Genomic DNA, 19681 nt, shown 5'->3' on the forward strand with positions numbered 1-19681 from the left:
AAAAAAATCGAAGTCTAATATTTGCAAAAACAAGAGGATAAAAATTAGATTTTAGAAAGAAAAAAAAACTCAAAATCTAGTGGCTATACCAACCACTTGATTGAAACTAAAAGTATTCAACTAACGGTTTAACTGTAAGAGGACAGAAATATTTTCATTTATATGTACACCAAAAGAAAAAAATCGATTTTAATGAACAAAATTACCAAGAAATGGAACAGAACTCACGACGAAATTACCAAGAAATCGTTTTTTTTTTTAATATAATTTCCATTTTTGTAGTCTATGGCCATGAACATTACCTAGAAATTGACAAGAAGTCGCGTGGAAAATCGGAAATGTCACATACTTTTCTTTGTGATCCCACTGCAAAAAGAAAATTTAAATGAAGTCAAATCTCTTTGTGAAAATTATAGTCTTTCACGTATGAGAGACTCAAACTAAAATGAGTACGACATATATAACATGTGTAAAATTATATTCTAGCCATCACATTGAAGTCAAGCTCGAGAGAAACTTGTTTACTAATCTGATAGAATCATATTTTACCTTTCTTTCTTTTAAATGAATAAATCAGAAAACAACACCATTGACTTAAACCAAAAAAAAATAACAACACAGCATAGTCTTTAATTACAATCTTCACACTTAAAAAAATCAACAATACAAGTCTTTTCAAAGTCTCTTATATAACAATATACATACAAGTCTTTTAATTGACCAAATCAAAGACTATGAGAAGACTTGTATTGTTAAATTTGGTCAATTAAAAGACTTGTATTGTTTAATTTGAATGTAAACATGATTACAGACTATAATTTTGTTTTTTTCTGATAATTTCTTTAGTTATATCAAAAATACAAAAATTGTAATTTCGCAGAAGAGTAATATTGGGAGAGCAGCACGTGGTAAACAGACTAGTATATAGTAGATAGTTTGGGTTGGGTTCTGTTTTCCGCATACAAATCTCGAGGCGCCAAAAACCAAAACAAAAGAAGAAAGCAAAAAAAACTTGACAGCGGTGTGATCAGATTCCCCGATTTGTCTCTGAATCAGATCAACCAAAAATGCTAATCAAATCCCAAAGATTGACTCTTTTCTCTCCTCTCTTTACCAAACCAAGAACAATTCCGGTTAACTCCCACCAAACGCTGATCCCTGAACCGGTGCTTACTCGGAGGAGAAAAGTCGGTGCAATCACCGCAACTCCGAGTTTTCAGGGAAATCCGGTGGTGGTGACTCGACGGAGGATCATATTAGAGCGAGTTACGAGGAACTGCGTCGGAATTGATCGGGAAATCGAAGAAGAAGAAGAGGAGGAGGAGAAGCAGAGAGGGGATCTGGTGAAAGAGAGCATATGGGAACAGATGAAAGAGATCGTGAAGTTCACAGGTCCGGCGATGGGGATGTGGATTTGCGGCCCGTTGATGAGTCTCATCGACACCGTTGTCATCGGCCAAGGAAGCTCTATCGAACTCGCTGCTCTTGGTACGCTTTCCTTTTTTCCTTTTCTCTCTATCAACTTTTTTTACAGCTAGTCTTTGTGTGTTATATTTTACGGTTTAATAGCCAATTTTGAACCGGACTGGTCCCCAAATAGTAATAAAGCTGCAACATGTGGAGTCCTAGACTGTTTGCTCTGTTTAGAATCTATTACACAGATTTTGGGAACCCATGTGGACCTTCTTACTCTCTCTCTCTTTAGAATCAATCTATTACACTTGTTTTCTGAAACCATGTGGACCAATAATAGTTTTCAAAACAGATTAAGAAATTAGGTAAGTGTGTCCCATCTATCATTCATCTTTTTTTTTTCCAGCTAATCATTAGTTTTGTCATATGTGTCGGTTTACCATCTTCAACATTTTGTATTTTCTTGGGTAATAACTCTTAAAAAGGTAAAAGACCGTTATTATGCATTTGATTTATACAAATTTGAATATTCAAGAGTCAAGACCAATAACATAATTCAGTGATAAAAATAATTTCATTATTTAATTTTGGTGAGAATTACGGTAATTATAGTGTATTTTTTATACGATCTCTGAGAAAATTACCGGTTTAATAAATAGGACCGGGAACAGTACTGTGCGACCACATGAGTTACGTCTTCATGTTCCTCTCCGTGGCTACATCCAATATGGTCGCTACTTCTCTTGCCAAACAGGTTCTTTACTTTTTAGTTTCTACTCTTCCAACTTTGTCTTCTTCTTCTTTTGTTTCTTATGTGGAAGGAAACATCTCACATGTTATTTCTTTTTCTTGCAGGACAAGAAAGAAGCACAACATCAAATCTCTGTCATGCTCTTTATTGGATTGGTTTGTGGACTAATGATGCTTTTGCTCACTAAATTATTCGGACCTTGGGCTGTTACTGGTAAAACTTTTTTTCTAAAAAAGCATGCTTCCCTTTTTATGTAATATTTTGTGTGAAAATGTATTTAGACTTTTGTCATGGCTTTTTGCAGCTTTTACAAGAGGGAAGAACATTGAGATTGTACCTGCAGCTAATACATATATTCAGGTTCTTGTTCTTTTGATCATTCTCTGTTTCAAAATTCTTCTGATGAATGATCTCTCTATTTAACTGTAATCTCTCTGTCTCACAGATTCGAGGCTTAGCGTGGCCATTTATCCTTGTTGGATTGGTTGCTCAAAGCGCAAGGTTTCTTAACACTTTCCTTCTTATTCATTAGCTTGAATTGTTTGATGTTCTTTCTCGATTTTTCGCTTCTTTATTACTAAATTTGATTTGACAATCTGTCTCAGTCTTGGAATGAAGAACTCATGGGGACCTCTTAAGGCATTAGCTGCAGCAACGATCATTAACGGCCTTGGAGATACAATCCTATGCTTGTTTCTTGGACAAGGTATCGCCGGAGCTGCTTGGGCAACAACTGCTTCTCAGGTAATATAAAGAAGCCCAAAACATTTACAATGCAAATAAAGATGATGCATAAGACATTTCATTACAGATTAATTAATGTGTTTGTGTGTTATGGTTATAGATTGTTTCCGCTTTTATGATGATGGATTCTCTGAATAAAGAAGGCTACAATGCTTACTCTTTTGCAATCCCTTCACCGCAAGAACTGTGGAAGATCTCTGCACTCGCTGCACCTGTTTTTATCTCCATTTTCTCCAAGATTGCTTTCTACTCCTTCATCATCTACTGTGCTACTTCCATGGGAACTCACGTCTTAGCAGCTCATCAGGTACGTACTTTACAAGGTAGAGATCTTTTTACGCCTCGATGTCAATGTTGACTATTTATACATCTGTTTTTTTAGGTGATGGCTCAAACGTACAGGATGTGCAATGTATGGGGTGAGCCACTCTCTCAAACGGCTCAGTCATTTATGCCAGAGATGTTATATGGTGCGAACCGTAACCTTCCCAAGGCTAGAACGTTGCTTAAGTCCCTACTGATTATTGGAGCCACGCTTGGATTAATCTTGGGAGGTATCGGAACAGCGGTTCCAGGTCTGTTTCCTGGGGTCTACACACATGATAAAGTCATCATAACCGAGGTCTGTTTTTGTGTTTCAAATCAACATTTGTTTCCTATGTTTTCGATTCTATCTTGGTCTAATCTTATCCTTGGTCTGTTGCCAGATGCATAGATTGCTTATACCTTTCTTCTTGGCGTTGTCTGCATTGCCTATGACTGTATCCCTCGAGGGTACATTGCTGGTAAAAATTACAAGCTCTTACTAGAATACATGGTTTATTGAGAAGCAAGCAACTGAATAAATCTTTAGACTTGTCTAAATCTTGAAACAAGATAGTAATGCTTAAACTAAACGTTGTTTATTGTTTACCAGGCGGGACGTGATCTCAAATTCGTCAGTTCGGTGATGAGTTCAAGCTTCGTTCTTGGCTGTCTCACACTAATGGTACTTTAATGAGCCTATTCATAAACCCTATAGTGAAGATTTATAAATTATCGAAGAATTTGAGCAACCCTAAAATGACTTTTTATTACTATTGTTGTTGATAATGACACAGTTCGTGACACGAAGTGGCTATGGTTTAATCGGCTGCTGGTTCGTTCTCGTCGGATTTCAATGGGTAAAGATTTGTATACATAATGTTATCAGAGATTTTCTCTTCGTCAAAATCTGCCCTTCTAACCAAAGTATGGTCAACATTGCAGGGTCGGTTTGGTCTGTATCTACAGCGGCTTCTTTCACCTGGAGGCATACTTAATTCAGATGAGCTAAGTCCATATACGGCGGAGAAGATCAAATCCATTTAAGTCTAAGTATGATTTGTGCCTGAGTTGTTGCTAACTATATCTAAGAGTATGCCAATAAATGGCTAAATTATGATATATCAAGCAACAAAAAAAAGCAAGTAACATCGAGCTCTGAGGCTCTATAATCCATCTAGATTCTACGCTTTTTGTCAACATTTTTTTTGGTCAGAGCTATGTAAGTTTAAAGTATAATAGACAGATAATATTTAAGAGTGGTTAGTTCAATCAGTTAGGGGAATATAATAATTGTAATCACGTTTGTTTCAACGTAACAAAATGTTTACTCAAAATTGTCTTGTTCCTTCGACGAAATTCACAAAATTCACTGATCGGCATTTCTTGTTCACAACATGGTTAAAGCTTCCCAGCAAGAGATGATTTGGCTTACAGTCACAGATCAGTGTGATTGTTGTATTCTTGAAGAAAATGAAAATACATATTACTAGTCTTGAGATGATAACAAACAAACCAGGTAAAAAGTTCAAGCCGTTGAAACTCTACTTCCGCCTCTGCGTCCACGTCCATCAGGTCTCTCTGAATACTCTCTTCTCTGCAATATAACCAAAAGATTGATTGATCGTAAAATTCAAACCTATATAGAGTAATTAATAAGCGGTTTTATTCGGGGCTACTTACAAAGGGTTTAGTGGGTCTAGTGTTTGTGTATTTCCGCTTTCTACTAATTGACATTCTCTCAACTTCCTTCTTCTTCTCCTCTGCTTTCATTTTGGTGGGACTAGGCCGATACAATATCACAGTCCTCCCGATTTGCCCTACTGCTACCGAACCAGTCGCTTCCTCCAAATGCTGAACCGCATCCTCTAGCTCATCGGGTGATGTCTTGCGTATTTTCACCTGTTTGGTCGTACAAGAATCAACAAGAGACTCGCTTAAGTAAGTACTCCCTTTTCATAGATCAATCAAACAACAAAAACAAATCAAGATTCCAAATACTCTAAAACCCCTAATCAGGTAGAAGAATCATTCCACTTTCATCTAATTTCATACCCCAAACATGAACACAATTACCACAAGGTTACAATTCCTCATTAGGCCTAAAGAGACTGAACACAAAACGTTATCACAGAGAATAGAACAATATAAAAGTTGATACCTTTAAGAGCTCGTTCTTCTCGAGAGTCTCGAGGAAGGAGAAAACGACTGAGTCAGTAACACCAGATTTGCCTACGAGTTGACATTTCAGTTTATCACCCAAACTATGCGCGTAAGAAGCCAATTCCTTCTTCTCCTTTATCGACAACTTCAAACCCGACCCCCGAGCCTTCTTCTTCATCTTCTCTGCTTTCTCCTCCTTATCTTCTAAACCAACCATCTCCGATTCCGAATCTTCAATTCCTCTCACGGAGGAGACCACTCCACTATCCAGCTCATCTTCGAATTCGTATTCTTGAGCGCTGTAATCTTCTTCATCCTCGCTCTCTTCGTCTTCTTGGAGATCTGGTTTATCGACGGAAGAGAAAGATTTCGCAACGAGTGAGGTAGAAGGAGAAGGGAGAGACTTTGAGGAGAATGATTGAAGGCGAGGCTTGTTGGACTGAGAGATTGAAGCGGAGAAGCAAAAGGGTCTAAGGAAGAGACAGACCGAAGACGGTGGTTTGGGATGTCGGAGAATATTGTGGATAAGGTGAGTCGACGAAGAAGACGGTGTTGCTGTCACTCTCTCCATTGCCACCCCCAAACAACAACAACAACACTCTAAAATTGGGTTTTTTTGGGTTTTTAATTATAAAACTCTTTTTAAAATGTGATTATTTCACAATTAAGACCGTAACTGTTAATAACAAGTAAGCGACATCATCTTACGGTTTGTTTAGGGTCGTTGTTGAATGGGCCAAAATAGGCCCAATTGTGACCCATTATTAAATGATATTCTCCCTTTCTTTTTTTGAGGTAAACAATGTCATTCTCTACTTTTTTTTTGGCCACACGCTTTCTGCAAAAAAACAAATTAAAAAAATCGGTACGGACCGACACAAATCAGAGATTGATTAAGATTTTTTAAAATAAATTTAACGTTTGATATATTTTTATTTTTATAGCTTAAAGTGATTTCCATTTCAGGTATGTTAAAGCTAGTGATTTACTTAACACCACGTATTTTGTTACTCGACATGTCAAGGGGAATTTAAAGATCACACCACATGGCACGTGAGAAAGGAAAAGCATGCACGTGAGCCAGCTGTGAACTCACTCAAGCTTAAAAAAAAAAAGAAAAAAAAAGTGATAGCTATGACTACTTTAGCTTCGAGAAGCAGGCACTCTGTATTTATCGCATTCTGGTAATTCATTCAATCATTTTTTTCTGTTGTATAACTTACAAAATCACTAAACAAAAATGTGTGTGTGCTGCTGATAAAATACAATAAAATGTGAGTGAGATGTGTACAGATCTCTGGACCTAACAGTAGAAAAAAAAAAATAGAGAAGGGAAATTGATAGTTTTTTTATTTTTAAAAAACATGTCGAATATTTTGGTTTGAATCAGAAGCATTATCCAAATTTACGTGTTCCCCCAAGAGGCTAAGACGATTTCCAATAATTGGCGTTGTTGTTCAAAATTATTGTTAAAAATAGTAATTATTACTACTATTATTTAAAGAGATACAAGATTCCACATGATAATGCTTAAGCACTACATATGTCGATCCTCAAATGAATGAATGCCCGATTTAATGTTAATTACTTTGAAAATGAAAGGAAACAATTTGGTTTTTTTGGATCATACAAGTTAAACGTTATGCATCGTACTCAATTCTAAATTTTTTTAAAGGATGTTTTGTTGTTGGTATATCAATTAGCCTCAAATGTCAAATCAAAAACATGAAAATTCAATTTAGCGTTAAATCAAAATAATAATTAATATACCAATATCTGTCCTAGTTGCTGATTATTGTAAACGATTTTAAATACACCTAGTGGTGCAAATATTACGAATATACATAATTACCCTTGCAAACTCGTTGTCGTCAACAGTGTGAATTTACAGTAGTATCCCCAGATAGCGTCTACGTGTAAAGCGGTATCAGGAGAAAGGAGCAGCGATCACATGGGTGGGTGGATGATGGATGGCTAAATCTATAAACCTCCGGTTACTCACCGTCCAATTATTCTCGCGCGTGTCTCCACTCTTATCTGATGCGCGTGACTCAAACTCTGCTCACATCTAATAATAATATTTTTGATTTATTTTGTTATTTTCAAAGATTAAATACATGTTAACGTAATATATAATGCAATGTCTCGCGGTAAAGGTAGAACCGGAACTCTCTCAAGTCAGATCAATCTCCGTGTATGATTGTGTCGCATCCAATGTTAATAGTATATAATTCAAAAAGGAAAAATGTATTCTTGTTACATAACGTATATTGTACAATTTGTATCACATAAATCGTATAATCCGACTTTTTACACACAAAAACGCATCAACATGACTAACGTGTGTTCTCGTGTACTACATTTAAAACGTATTTTTTTATCCTCGTTTAATTTGCTTTAAAACTATTGTTTATCACCTTTCCAATCTAGCAATATTATATGTCCAACTCGGGACATTTTATATCATGACGATGGAAGAATAAAGCTAGCATATATACGTGCTGGTAACTCCACTCCATATACAATAATTTTTGATAAGTTGCAACTCCTTAACACACATTGATGCATGGTTTTATCGTTGCAATTTTTTCTTTGATATCAAAGGCTTCTCTGAATCAAAAGCAACGTTCATATGATAACAATTACTTAACAAGTTATATAAGTTATGAAAATCGAGTAGTCATTTGTAGATGCAACATAATCGTCTCTTCATCATAATAAAGAACATTAAAAGCAACGTTCCTACTATAATTTAAAAATTCATAAGCACAGGAGACTATTTCCAAATGGAGTTTTAGCCTTATAGATACGTTACTTATTTTGGGGTTGCATATACAGTAAAACCTCTATAAATTAATAATGTTGGGACTAAAACATTTTATTAATTTATAGTGATATTAATTTATCTATAAATTAATAATTATTATTTTATAGTGTAAATTAATAATTATTAATTTATAGATATATTTTTAATTGTTTATTTTTAAAAAAATTATGAATTGGAACAACTATAGCAAAATAAGATTAAACTTTCGGATGTTATAAATTTTATGGTTTAGGAATTGAACTTGTAATATTTAGAAAGCACTATTTACAATAAATTACAAATATTATAGACAAATTGACTTATACACATGAGACACATAAATTCAAATCTATGAATAATAATATCAATTCTTCTATTTTAATAATCTGTCAAATTATCAAATTGTAAATGATGCATATCTAAAAATTAAAACTTTAAATTTAATTATTTGTATGACATGTTATAAAATATTTTAGAGTTGAGCTTTAGGAGAAACATATATATATATATATATATATAGAAATTTACATAATTATTAATTTATGATATTATTGGGACCATATTTTATAAGGAGATTTCGAAAAAATTATTATCTTATTATCTTATCGAATATTGTTAATTTTTACACTGGCCCGACTTGGGACCAGCAAAATTTATTAATTTATAGTGTTTATTAATTTATAGAATATTAATTTATAGAGGTTTTACTGTATAGTATTAATGTGACACATGTGTATGTTGTGTTTGAAATGAAAATAACTCTTTCTTCTAGAAAATTATTATGAAGAAGGAGAAGGGTAAAAGGGGGAAATCACTGTATATGGTGAGCCATTGTAATTCCCGCTCGTCTCGTAGCTTGAAAAAATTTCGAAAAAAACCTTTCTAAACCGGTGCGCGCTTTTTTAACACGGTGCTGGTCTGGTCTTCAATAATACCACGTCATCCTTACAGTAGAAACTACTTTTCATTAATTTATTAATTAAATCTTTTTTTTTTCTTCTCACCCTTTAAAAAATAAAAAATAAAATCATTTTTTTTTTGTTGTTTTTGTCGTCCTCCTCTCTCCTCTCCAAAAAAATAATTTTCAACTACCACAATTAATAATAAAATTAAGAATAGCGTATGTATATTTGGCAAGAGGCACAGAAAATAAAAAACAAAATTCAAAATCCGAATTTTTCTCTCATCAGCCTCCTCGTTTCTTCACCCACAGGAGAGAGAAAATCTGAGAATTCACCTTCTCTCTCTCTCTACAGCAACTTCGCTTAAAGAAGACGAAACAATCTCTCTCCTTTACGGTCTCACCATCTCTCTCTACCATCCATCTCCTAGCAAAGCTCAAGCCAAAAAGGAAGACGAGAGAAGAAGAAGAAGAAGAAGAGAGGAGAGGTTACAATAATAATAATAATAATAATGATTTATTCTTCTTATTATTATGTCTCCAGCCATGTGAGCTCCCACTGACACATTCTCTGCATCTTCGGAAGTTTTGTTTAGTTTGATTCCCACCGATTCTGTGACCGAGTCGCCGGGTTTTAGCAGCGAGTTGACTTCCTCCCTCTCCTCGAGGGTTAGTGGATGGCTGCTTCATCGTCATCCAGAACTAGAAGCAGTAGACCTCCAAGTCCCGCTTCTTCTTCGACTTCTTCTTCTCATCTTAGCAACAACAACCGTCTCGCACCTCCTCGTTCTTCCTCTACCTCTGCTTCCTCATTGCTTAACTCCGCCTCCGGAATCGGCTCCCGATCTATGACGCCTAGCCGCACCTTCTCCGACTCCGGCCTAATCGGCTCCGGGAGCTTTGGATTCGGATCGCCTGTACCTTACCCCTCTGAGGAGCTTCTCGGTGAGCCTATGGAGGAGACTATTACCTCTGAGCGGGATAGTATCTCCGTAACCGTTCGTTTTCGACCATTGAGGTATATGTTAGATCTGATTCGCCCATCGACCCAGATCTATTCTTCCTATAGATGCAATTGATTGGGTGTCAATTTATTAAAACTCACACGCTTGTGATTTTCTTTGGGTTGGGGGGGTTGCAGTGATAGAGAGTATCAAAGAGGAGATGAAGTTGCTTGGTACCCTGATGGCGATACATTGGTCAGGCACGAGTACAATCCTCTCACAGCTTACGCATTCGGTATTATTGTCTTCACCTCCCCATTGCTTGGCTTCTTTTTAATTTGATTATATATATATATATATATATATATAGTGTCTGAGTCTGAGTGAATGTTTTTTTTCCAAATTTGTGTGTTGTTTGATGGCAGATAAAGTTTTTGGACCACAAGCAACTACTATAGACGTTTATGATGTAGCTGCAAGGCCAGTAGTCAAGGCAGCTATGGAAGGTGTTAACGGTAAGGAACATTGCTGCATATTTCAGCTTTTACCAAATTTGTGTGTTTTTTTATGTAGAAATATATCCTCCAGGGGCTAATTGGTGTACGAGTAGTATTGCTTGCAATATATTTTCTTACTCAGGGTTGGAAATTTTACAGGAACCGTTTTTGCTTATGGTGTTACTAGCAGTGGCAAGACGCATACAATGCATGTAAGGGTTTTCAAAATCAAATCTTTTTACACCTTTTCTCTCTAGTTTTTCTTTTTAAAACACATGTGCTATGAACTATGAATTGGGATCTCTTCTTCAACTTGATTCCCCTATGGTATCTGCTTGTTATTTTGGGCTACTCTAAACATATACATGGTAGCAAAAGATACCATACAAAGACCACATGCCATAATTTATAGCTGGTGCTTAATTGGTTATGTGAGTTGGAAATGCTCGTATGAGTGGAATTTGAAGGTCTTCATTTAGATTGGCTTTTCAGTTCCCTTACAAACAAGTAAAACCTGTGTCTGATGTTCTTTTTGTTTTGCCATTGTTTCCTTTTTGCAATATGCATAGGGTGATCAAGAATCTCCTGGGATCATACCGCTAGCAATAAAAGACGTGTTCAGTATCATCCAGGATGTAAGTGGTCTTTAACGGGGTTCATATCTTTTCTCATCTTATCACTACTTTTTTATATGGCTACGTTTTTATATTGTAGACTCCAGGAAGGGAGTTCCTGCTCCGTGTTTCATATCTTGAAATATACAATGAGGTAAGTGGAACGTTTTATCCTTGATATATTTACTTGCTAAACCCTGAAAAGTAGATATTTTGGATTGGGATATGTTTTCTTTTTCTTCTGCCTTATCTTTGAGAACTAAAATGCTTAACAATATAGAAGATTGGTTGAGTACTCATGATCTTCTTGGTATATATACTTGCTAAGCCCGGAAAGGTAGATATTTTCGATTGAAATATGTTTTCTTGTTCTTCTGCCTTATCTTTAAGAACTAAAATGCTTAACAATATAGAGAATTGGTTGACTACTCATGATCTTCTTGGTATATATACTTGCTAAGCCCGGAAAAGTAGATGTTTTCGATTGAAATATGTTTTCTTGTTCTTCTGCCTTATCTTTAAGAACTAAAATGCTTAACAATATAGAGAATTGGGTTGACTACTCATGATCTGCTTGGTTTACATGTGTGCTTCTATGTTTCCAGCTGTCTGCAGTTTATCTGATAACCATCTTTGTATCAGGTGATAAATGATTTACTGGATCCAACGGGCCAAAATTTACGTGTTAGAGAGGATTCCCAGGTTTGCTTCATGCTTAGCTTTCTCCATTTCTCTCTCTCACACATTGTGCTCTGAACAGAATAAATGTGAATGAATTAGCTTAGAATCACATATGAAACTGATATCACTTGAAAAAAGATATTGATTTATATTGAATTTTCTTTTCTTTTCTAGGGCACTTATGTTGAGGGTATCAAGGAAGAAGTTGTATTGTCTCCTGGCCATGCACTATCATTTATTGCAGCTGGGGAAGGTTATTAGAAAATTTAACCCCTGAAACATGTTTTGATTTTATTAACTCTGTCTGTTCCGCCTCTACTTAACATTGCTGTTTTCAATTGTAGAACATCGTCATGTTGGTTCAAATAATTTCAATTTGTTGAGCAGCAGAAGCCACACTATATTTACACTGGTACGTTTTCAAGCTCCCAATAGTGTAATATGTAGCCTCTTCTCAGTGTATCGGCATGATGTTTTTTGCTCTTACAAGTGTCCTTACAATCCATGTTTTGATGTCAAATTTGTATCTGTTTGCAGATGGTTGAAAGTAGTGCTACTGGAGATGAATACGATGGAGTTATCTTTTCTCAACTCGTAAGGGATTCTTTCTTTTAGTTATTGTATAAGATCATTTAGTTTTGAAGATGGGACCTAACTGCATATTTTCTGGTTTAGAATTTGATTGACTTAGCTGGATCTGAGAGTTCCAAAACTGAAACAACTGGATTGAGGAGGAAGGAGGGTTCATACATCAACAAGAGTCTTCTAACTCTTGGAACTGTAGGTGTCTTTTCTTTATCCGAGCTGTCTTTCCATTTTTCAATTTTCTGATAAGTAGTCTGTTGCCCTTATTGTACTTTTTGCTTGTCGGTGGTAGCATCTTTAGTCACTTGAACCTTTAAGATGGTAGGGCGTTTTACTTATATATATATATATATATATTTCTTATGGTCTCATTTATGAAGGTGATCGGGAAACTAAGTGAGGGTAAGGCAACTCATATTCCATATCGTGACTCTAAGCTAACTCGTCTTCTGCAATCTTCATTAAGTGGTCATGGGCATGTCTCGGTAAGACCCTTCTGTATTTGTTGCAATATTTCCCTATACTGGTTCACCATGCTTGTTTTGCTTATATGACAGCATTGTGCTGATGCTGGTCCACCATAACAACAGCGAAACTAATTGAGTTTTTTTTGTTTCCTTTTGTAGCTCATATGTACAATCACTCCTGCGTCAAGCAGTAGTGAGGAAACTCATAATACATTGAAGTTTGCCAGCAGGGCAAAGAGTATAGAAATATATGCTTCACGCAATCAGGTGATGTTTTGACCTGTTTTACAATAAAGTACTTTACTTTACTCATGTGTATAAGCTTGGACCTCTGCTTTATCTATTATTTTTTCATTTCTAAAAGCAGATTATAGATGAAAAGTCATTAATTAAGAAATATCAAAGAGAAATCGCAACCCTCAAACTAGAACTTGACCAGCTTAGAAGGGGTATGCTTGTTGGTGTCAGTCATGAAGAGTTAATGAGCTTAAAGCAACAGGTTCTGACCTCTCCCAAGACCTTTATCCTGAATAATTCTTACTGTGTTCCTAAGGCAGTGAATTAATTAACTATCCATTTATCACAACAGTTAGAAGAAGGTCAAGTGAAAATGCAATCAAGATTGGAGGAAGAAGAAGAAGCCAAAGCAGCTCTAATGAGCAGAATCCAAAAGCTTACCAAGCTCATACTCGTCTCTACCAAGAATTCAATTCCTGGATATTTGGGTGATATACCCACTCACCAGCGCAGTCTCTCTGAGGGTAAAGATGATGTAAGTTTTCTGCTCACACCAGTGGTCCAACCTAATTGATGAGTTCTTGCTATTTCAAATAGGTAAACGGTTTTAGTCATTCGGTTAGATATTTTATCCATTTGGAGATGTCCCAACAGAAGACGTTTTTGGAATAGCTGGTTTTGATGTTTTAACCTAAATAAGTTTCTGTTGTTTGGTAAAATCCTCCCGTGTCTGGACTAAGTAATTGAAAATCCATCTGTTCCTTTTTTTTTTCTTTTTCTGCTGCTTGTTGCTTCCAAATCTCAGAAGCTATTTCAAAACGCAATGGCTAATATTGTCTTTGCTTTTCAGAAATCCGATTCTCTAATGTTGGAAAATGATAATCTGGGATCTCCATCTTCAACCTTGGCTCTTGTATCAGAAGCTTCTTTAGGTTTTAACCACAGGCGATCGTCAAGCAAGTTGAATGACGAAAACTCGCCGGGTGCAGAGTTTACTCAAGTGAGTAAATTACCCCAAAGTTTCTGTTGATTGTTAGAAAAATGGTATCTGATTGTTGTGGGCTTGTGGCTTTTTGTAGGGTGTCATGACGCCGGATGAAATCGACCTTCTGGTTGAACAAGTTAAGATGCTGGCTGGTGAGATTGCTCTCAGTTCGAGCACACTAAAACGTTTGGTGGATCAGTCCGTAAATGATCCGGAAAACTCACAAACTCAGGTAATATAGTAGTACTGTCAAACTGAAGTGGCGCAGTTAACATATGCTTACTCACGTAATAATTACTTCATGCAGATACAGAGTCTGGAACGCGAGATTCACGAAAAGCAAAGACAAATGAGAGCCTTGGAACAGCTCATAATTGAGAGTGGTGAAGCTTCAATTGCCAACGCATCATTAGTTGAGATGCAACAGGTATCACATCTCACTCACTGCGAGAACATGTTGTTTGACCCTTTCAAAGTCAGCTAAAATATCATGCTCTCTTGTTGTTTTCAGAAAGTTATGAGTCTGATGACGCAGTGCAATGAAAAGAGCTTTGAGCTGGAGGTGAGAAGTTATTCTTTTATTGAAAGTACCGCTTTGTTTTCTACACATTAACAAAATCGGAAGATTGCTTACCATATTTTTAAACTTGGTTCTACCTCTGTCACAGATCAAATCAGCTGATAATTGCATTCTTCAAGAACAACTACAGAAAAAGGTCGGTAGCATTTTTTCTCGTATCGAAGTCGTGCACAATTCTCTTCTTTCTACTCCATTCTCGTCTTTGTCTGCGAAAAAATGCTTCTCACCACACTTTCTCCAACAATGCAGTGTACCGAGAACAAAGAACTACATGAAAAGGTGGATCTTCTAGAGCAACGCTTGAATGCAGTATCTAGTGAGAAATCCTCACCATCTTGTTCCGATAAAGCGGTATCTGGAGAGTATGCAGACGAACTTAAAAAGAAAATACAATCGCAGGTAAACATACAATATCAGTTCTTACAAGGATCCCAGTAAATAACCTCTGCGGATCAATAAATATCATGTAACATAGATTTAGGCATTTTTTGTAATTTGTAAATCTGATCCTCTCTTTATGCTAACACAAATCTCATTTGAATGTTAATGTTTTGTATTTAGGAAATTGAGAACGAAGAGTTGAAGCTAGAACACGTGCAAATCGTGGAAGAGAACAGTGGGCTACGAGTACAAAATCAGAAACTAGCTGAAGAAGCTTCATATGCTAAGGAGTTAGCCTCTGCTGCTGCTGTTGAGCTGAAAAATCTGGCTAGTGAAGTAACAAAACTCTCACTACTAAACACAAAACTCGAAAAAGAATTAACAGCTGCAAGAGACTTGGCTCAAACGCGTAATCCCATGAACGGAGTAAATCGCAAGTATAATGATGGGGCAAGGTCCGGAAGAAAGGGAAGGATTTCTTCAAGTAGGTCAAGTGGAGATGAGTTTGACTCATGGAATCTAGACCCAGAATCTCTTAAAATGGAGTTGCAAGTAAGGAAACAGCGAGAGGTGGCTCTTGAGTCTGCACTAGCAGAGAAAGAGTTTATAGAAGACGAATACAGGAGAAAAGCAGAAGAGGCAAAGAGAAGAGAGGAAGCTTTAGAAAACGATTTGGCAAACATGTGGGTACTTGTTGCCAAGTTGAAGAAAGACAATGGTGCATTGCCTGAACCCAATGTCATTGACCCTGCAAGAGAATTAGAGAAGAGTCAAAGCAATGCGGTTCTGAAAGAGAGACAAGTCTCGAGTGCACCGAGACAACCTGAAGTAGTAGTAGTAGCTAAAACCGAAGAGACACCAAAAGAGGAACCACTCGTTGCTCGTCTCAAGGTAAATTAAATGAGATGAGTTTTCTACATTTACCTGTGAAACAGTCTTTTCTTTCAAATATAGTTAACATGATTTTTGTAATAATGAGACAGGCACGAATGCAAGAAATGAAGGAGAAAGAGATGAAATCGCAAGCGAATGGAGACACAAACTCTCACATTTGTAAAGTATGTTTCGAATCTCCCACTGCAGCAATTCTACTCCCTTGCCGTCATTTCTGCTGTAAGTCATAACTTTATCTCCATGAAACCTCATTTCCCTTCTTTTATAAAAAAAGTGAAGATGATTTCTATAAATATTTCTAATCTCTGTTTCATTTTACAGTATGTAAATCATGTTCCCTTGCTTGCTCTGAATGTCCAATTTGCCGCACAAAGATTTCTGATCGGCTCTTTGCATTTCCGTCTTAACCAATCAAAGGTACCTTTTTTGCAAGTGGATGCGTCTGTTATGCTACATTCCACTTTGGAATTCCTCTTAGGTTTAGTAACTGTAGAAACCAAATTGAAGCTAAAAACTGAGTTTAGATTGTTTATCACAATTGTATATCAGAAACTCAAAGTATCAGTATGGTTTTGTTAAGCTTTTTAAGGTTCAGTTTTTGGGATTCATTATTGGTTAGATTTATTGGAGTCAAACCATGTTGAACGCTATTTTGGTCATAAAACTATGTGTAAATATTGATTAAGTGCATGATTATGCAGGTCTCCAAGAACTGGTGGTGAAGCCTGTTGCTATAAATATTTGGAGGAGAAAACAGGCTGGGATTTTTTAATTAGTTTTTGGCTCTTTTGTATGTAATATTTATGTCATATCATCAGTCTATGCTTATATTATATATAATTTTATCATTTAAAATGGGGAAAAATTAAAAACATAAACGTGTGTGTGATGGACATGTCTTCATTTTTCCTCTGCCAAATATATTGACACTCCGGTAGTTTAATTAACGACCGAGATTGTTTTGAGAATATATACCAAACTTTCCTATTACAAAAAAACAAACAAAAATTAATATTTGGAAAAAAAATTAACTTTCCTACACTGGTCTACATCTATGATCTATGATCTACACTGTTCGTGGTGTTCAATTCCACAAATCACAGGATCTCTTAGTCTCCGGAGGTATATAATATAGTTTCTTCCCCCTTCCTAGGCCAAGTTTATCTTGAGAGTTTTCTTTGCGTACTTGGATGTTTTTGTTTCATTGATCCGATTGGCTTCTTTGCATTGCAGCAGATGAGTTGATATGATAGATATATATGTTTTTTTTTTTTTAATTTGCTGGTTGGTAATTCATATTCTTGGGGTCTTCTATGAATTGAATGTTTTCTGCCCGTAGATTGGTTGATGATATATGTTTGCTGGTTGGTAATTCATACTATCAAAAGATATATACTAATCCAAACCATGTTTAGTACAAAATGCTTGAGACACCAAACGTTTGTTGAAAGCCAATCCATGTAATGTATGTGCTCTGTGTGCCTAGTAGAGTTTTCTTTCAAGGGAGAATATATCACATCTGTAACAAAATGCTTAAAGAAAACGAAATGCAGATTGTGGAGAGTTTAATTAGTTACTTAAAGTTTATGTATTATTATTATTCACAATATTCATTGGGTGTTGTTTGCTTGCAGGGGATGATTCCACGATTAAGGTCTGGGACTATAAAACACGCAGTTGCCTTTGCACGCTTGTAGGACATCTTAATAATATCCGCACTGTGCAGTTCCACCACGAGTACCCATGGATCTTGAGTGCTAGCGATGATCAGACTGTCCGCATTTGGAACTGGCCCTCACAGAACTGTGTTTCTATCTTCAAGGGTCACAACCATTTTGTTATGTCTGCTTCTTTCCACCCCAGTGAGGATCTTATGGTATCAGCCTCCTTGGACCACACCGTCCGTGTTTGGGATATTGGTGCTCTCAGGAAGAAGACAATAATACCTCCTACTGATGATGGCCTCTTGCATTTGAGTCAGACGAATGCTGTTGACGGTATAGTCAAGTACGTGCTCCAAGGTCATGCAAGAGGAGTCAACTGGGCAACTTTTCATCCTACATTGCCTCTCATTATCTCTGGTGCAGATGACCACCAAGTAAAGCTGTGGCAGATGAATGGTAATTATCTATCTTTTTGCGTCCAAAACATTTCCTAGTCAATCATGGATGATACACCGATATTCAAGATCTTGCTTACGCCCTTCATTCTAGTACAAAATCTCAGGTTCATGATGATCTTTCTTTCCACTGCAGAAACTAAAGCATGGGAGGTTGAAACCTTGCAAGGTCATACAAATAATGTGTCTCTTGTGTTTTGGTCCACTCAAAACAGGACATTATTATCTCTAACTCTGAGGCAGGACAGAAGCATCCGTGTCTGGGATGCTAACAAGAGAAGAACCGTACTTCAGTCTTTCTGCTGTGGCCCTGATAGATTCTGGACTCTAGCAATTCAGCCAGAGATGGATCTACTGGCTGCAGGACATGACAGTGGTATGATCATATTCAAGCTTGAGAGAGAACGTCCTGCATTTGCTTTTGGTGGGGATTCCATGTTCTATACCAAAGGTGGTTATTTGTGGCACTATGAATTTTCTACACAAAGAGACTCCAAAGTTGTCCCTCTCCCAAGTCCAAGTCCAAGGACAATATATTACAGTCCTAAAGACAATGCAGTTCTAATCTACTCAGATCTGGATGGCGGTTCTTACCAGTTGTTCATTATACCGAAAGATCGCATTGGCAGGAGCAGGGGCGGATCTATGTGTAAAGGAGGTGGGGCACGTGCCCCACACTCATTCTTGATAATTCTTCAGTTTGATCTATTGTGTATAAAATATCTTAGCACATTTGGTAAAAAGTGCCACATATTATGTCAAAGGTGGAGGGTTCAATGCCTCTCATCTACAATTGTTTATCATATTTTATGTTTTGGCCTTGTCTTAATATTTCTAAAAAAAAATTCTTCATTAGTATTCATCAGCTGTGCCCCATGTAAATTTTTCTCCTGGATCCACCACTGGGCAGGAGTGACTTTGTGCTAGACGCAAAGAAAGGGATTGGCAATTCTGCAGTCTTCATATCCCGAGATTGGTTTGCTGTTCTTGAGAAAAGCACCAATCAGGTGTTAGTCAAGAATCTGAAGAACAAGTTGGTTAAGAAAGTAAAGCTGCCAATACCTACTGATGCTATCTTTTATGCCGGGACTGCAAAGCTGCTTTGCACATCTGAGGGAAAAGTGGTACTTTTTTACCTTAAGGAAAATTTGATTCTCGCTGCTCTATCTACTCCGGTTGTCAGATACGTTGTCTGGTCCAATGATAGAGAGAGAGTTGCTTTGCTCAGCAAACATACTATCATTATAGCACTAAGTTAAAATATTTCTTAAGAGTATATCACGTATTGTAGTCTCCTAGCTCTTTCGGTAATAGAGTGCCACACGCCAAGTAAGAATGCCCAAGTTCGATATCTCACCTTGATGCCTTTTATATCTCACCTTGATGCCTTTTTATTTAATTTTTTTTTTTTTGGGTTTGCCACGTACGCTCAACCTCTTCATTATTCTTGTGTGCATTTTCAATATTACATTGTATTATTTTCTTAAATAAAACTGTGTTTTATTGAGTTCTATTTATATATTAGTATATTACTAATTCTATTTTCGCTTTTAACAATTTTTAATTCATCATTTTTAATAGTAAAGAGTAAAGACTACATTTACATTTTTAAAAGT

General features: G+C 36.4%; 4 protein-coding genes across 7 annotated transcripts; 3 read left to right on the plus strand and 1 right to left on the minus strand.

Moving 5' to 3' along the window:
* The first annotated feature begins 876 nt into the window (after nucleotides 1–876).
* On the plus strand, nucleotides 877–4548 carry LOC104720816 (protein DETOXIFICATION 47, chloroplastic). The gene is made up of 12 exons (XM_010438702.3): nucleotides 877–1488; nucleotides 2073–2167; nucleotides 2269–2377; nucleotides 2469–2524; nucleotides 2610–2665; nucleotides 2770–2908; nucleotides 3009–3215; nucleotides 3291–3530; nucleotides 3616–3693; nucleotides 3825–3896; nucleotides 4009–4071; nucleotides 4157–4548. Exons 1-12 carry the CDS (start codon nucleotides 1068–1070, stop codon nucleotides 4256–4258), a joined length of 1638 nt encoding a protein of 545 aa, XP_010437004.2. The 5' UTR covers nucleotides 877–1067; the 3' UTR covers nucleotides 4259–4548.
* LOC104720815 (uncharacterized) lies at nucleotides 4516–13968 on the minus strand. Of its 3 annotated transcripts, none has more exons than XM_087471414.1 (4): nucleotides 13927–13968; nucleotides 5373–5974; nucleotides 4895–5113; nucleotides 4516–4808 (listed from the first exon to the last, which is right to left on the minus strand). In XM_087471414.1, exons 2-4 carry the CDS (start codon nucleotides 5943–5945, stop codon nucleotides 4740–4742), a joined length of 861 nt encoding a protein of 286 aa, XP_087327540.1. In that variant the 5' UTR covers nucleotides 5946–5974; nucleotides 13927–13968; the 3' UTR covers nucleotides 4516–4739. The 3 variants fall into 3 exon arrangements, with proteins under 3 accessions (XP_087327540.1, XP_087327541.1, XP_010437003.1); XM_087471415.1 differs by having other exon boundaries at nucleotides 13935–13962; XM_010438701.3 differs by lacking the exon at nucleotides 13927–13968 and having other exon boundaries at nucleotides 5373–5996.
* On the plus strand, nucleotides 9221–16914 carry LOC104727480 (kinesin-like protein KIN-7D, mitochondrial). Of its 2 annotated transcripts, none has more exons than XM_087471412.1 (26): nucleotides 9221–9569; nucleotides 9668–10099; nucleotides 10223–10320; nucleotides 10451–10540; nucleotides 10682–10734; nucleotides 11092–11157; nucleotides 11237–11290; nucleotides 11779–11838; nucleotides 11992–12070; nucleotides 12162–12229; nucleotides 12355–12411; nucleotides 12493–12597; nucleotides 12783–12887; nucleotides 13029–13136; nucleotides 13237–13368; nucleotides 13459–13641; nucleotides 13957–14106; nucleotides 14186–14323; nucleotides 14399–14518; nucleotides 14603–14653; nucleotides 14760–14807; nucleotides 14921–15070; nucleotides 15233–15943; nucleotides 16036–16165; nucleotides 16268–16363; nucleotides 16648–16914. In XM_087471412.1, exons 2-25 carry the CDS (start codon nucleotides 9759–9761, stop codon nucleotides 16351–16353), a joined length of 3183 nt encoding a protein of 1060 aa, XP_087327538.1. In that variant the 5' UTR covers nucleotides 9221–9569; nucleotides 9668–9758; the 3' UTR covers nucleotides 16354–16363; nucleotides 16648–16914. The 2 variants fall into 2 exon arrangements, with proteins under 2 accessions (XP_087327538.1, XP_087327539.1); XM_087471413.1 differs by having other exon boundaries at nucleotides 9307–9569; nucleotides 9678–10099.
* Nucleotides 16915–17007: 93 nt separating this feature from the next.
* Nucleotides 17008–19116, plus strand: LOC104727481 (uncharacterized). The gene is made up of 3 exons (XM_087476442.1): nucleotides 17008–17068; nucleotides 17530–18066; nucleotides 18202–19116. Exons 1-3 carry the CDS (start codon nucleotides 17008–17010, stop codon nucleotides 18990–18992), a joined length of 1389 nt encoding a protein of 462 aa, XP_087332568.1. The 3' UTR covers nucleotides 18993–19116.
* The last annotated feature ends 565 nt before the right edge of the window (nucleotides 19117–19681 follow it).

Source organism: Camelina sativa, chromosome 11 (genome assembly GCF_030686135.1).
Source record: "Camelina sativa cultivar CO46 ecotype springtype chromosome 11, ASM3068613v1".
In the NCBI taxonomy this organism is placed as follows: domain Eukaryota; kingdom Viridiplantae; phylum Streptophyta; class Magnoliopsida; order Brassicales; family Brassicaceae; genus Camelina; species Camelina sativa.

Bases quoted from the DNA above. Each gene is read 5' to 3' on its own strand.
- LOC104720816 (XM_010438702.3), top strand. From the start codon at position 1,068: ATGCTAATCAAATCCCAAAGATTGACTCTTTTCTCTCCTCTCTTTACC. The intron at 2,168-2,268 runs GTTCTTTACTTT...TTTTTCTTGCAG, and splicing joins CTACTTCTCTTGCCAAACAG to GACAAGAAAGAAGCACAACA. The intron at 2,378-2,468 runs GTAAAACTTTTT...GGCTTTTTGCAG, and splicing joins CGGACCTTGGGCTGTTACTG to CTTTTACAAGAGGGAAGAAC.
- LOC104720815 (XM_087471414.1), bottom strand. From the start codon at position 5,945: ATGGAGAGAGTGACAGCAACACCGTCTTCTTCGTCGACTCACCTTATC. The intron at 5,114-5,372 runs GTATCAACTTTT...ACGACCAAACAG, and splicing joins AGAAGAACGAGCTCTTAAAG to GTGAAAATACGCAAGACATC. The intron at 4,809-4,894 runs GTAAGTAGCCCC...GTTATATTGCAG, and splicing joins CTAGACCCACTAAACCCTTT to AGAAGAGAGTATTCAGAGAG.
- LOC104727480 (XM_087471412.1), top strand. From the start codon at position 9,759: ATGGCTGCTTCATCGTCATCCAGAACTAGAAGCAGTAGACCTCCAAGT. The intron at 14,324-14,398 runs GTAATATAGTAG...TACTTCATGCAG, and splicing joins CGGAAAACTCACAAACTCAG to ATACAGAGTCTGGAACGCGA. The intron at 14,808-14,920 runs GTCGGTAGCATT...CCAACAATGCAG, and splicing joins AAGAACAACTACAGAAAAAG to TGTACCGAGAACAAAGAACT.
- LOC104727481 (XM_087476442.1), top strand. From the start codon at position 17,008: ATGATCTACACTGTTCGTGGTGTTCAATTCCACAAATCACAGGATCTC. The intron at 17,069-17,529 runs GTATATAATATA...AGTTACTTAAAG, and splicing joins GGATCTCTTAGTCTCCGGAG to TTTATGTATTATTATTATTC. The intron at 18,067-18,201 runs GTAATTATCTAT...TTTCCACTGCAG, and splicing joins AAAGCTGTGGCAGATGAATG to AAACTAAAGCATGGGAGGTT.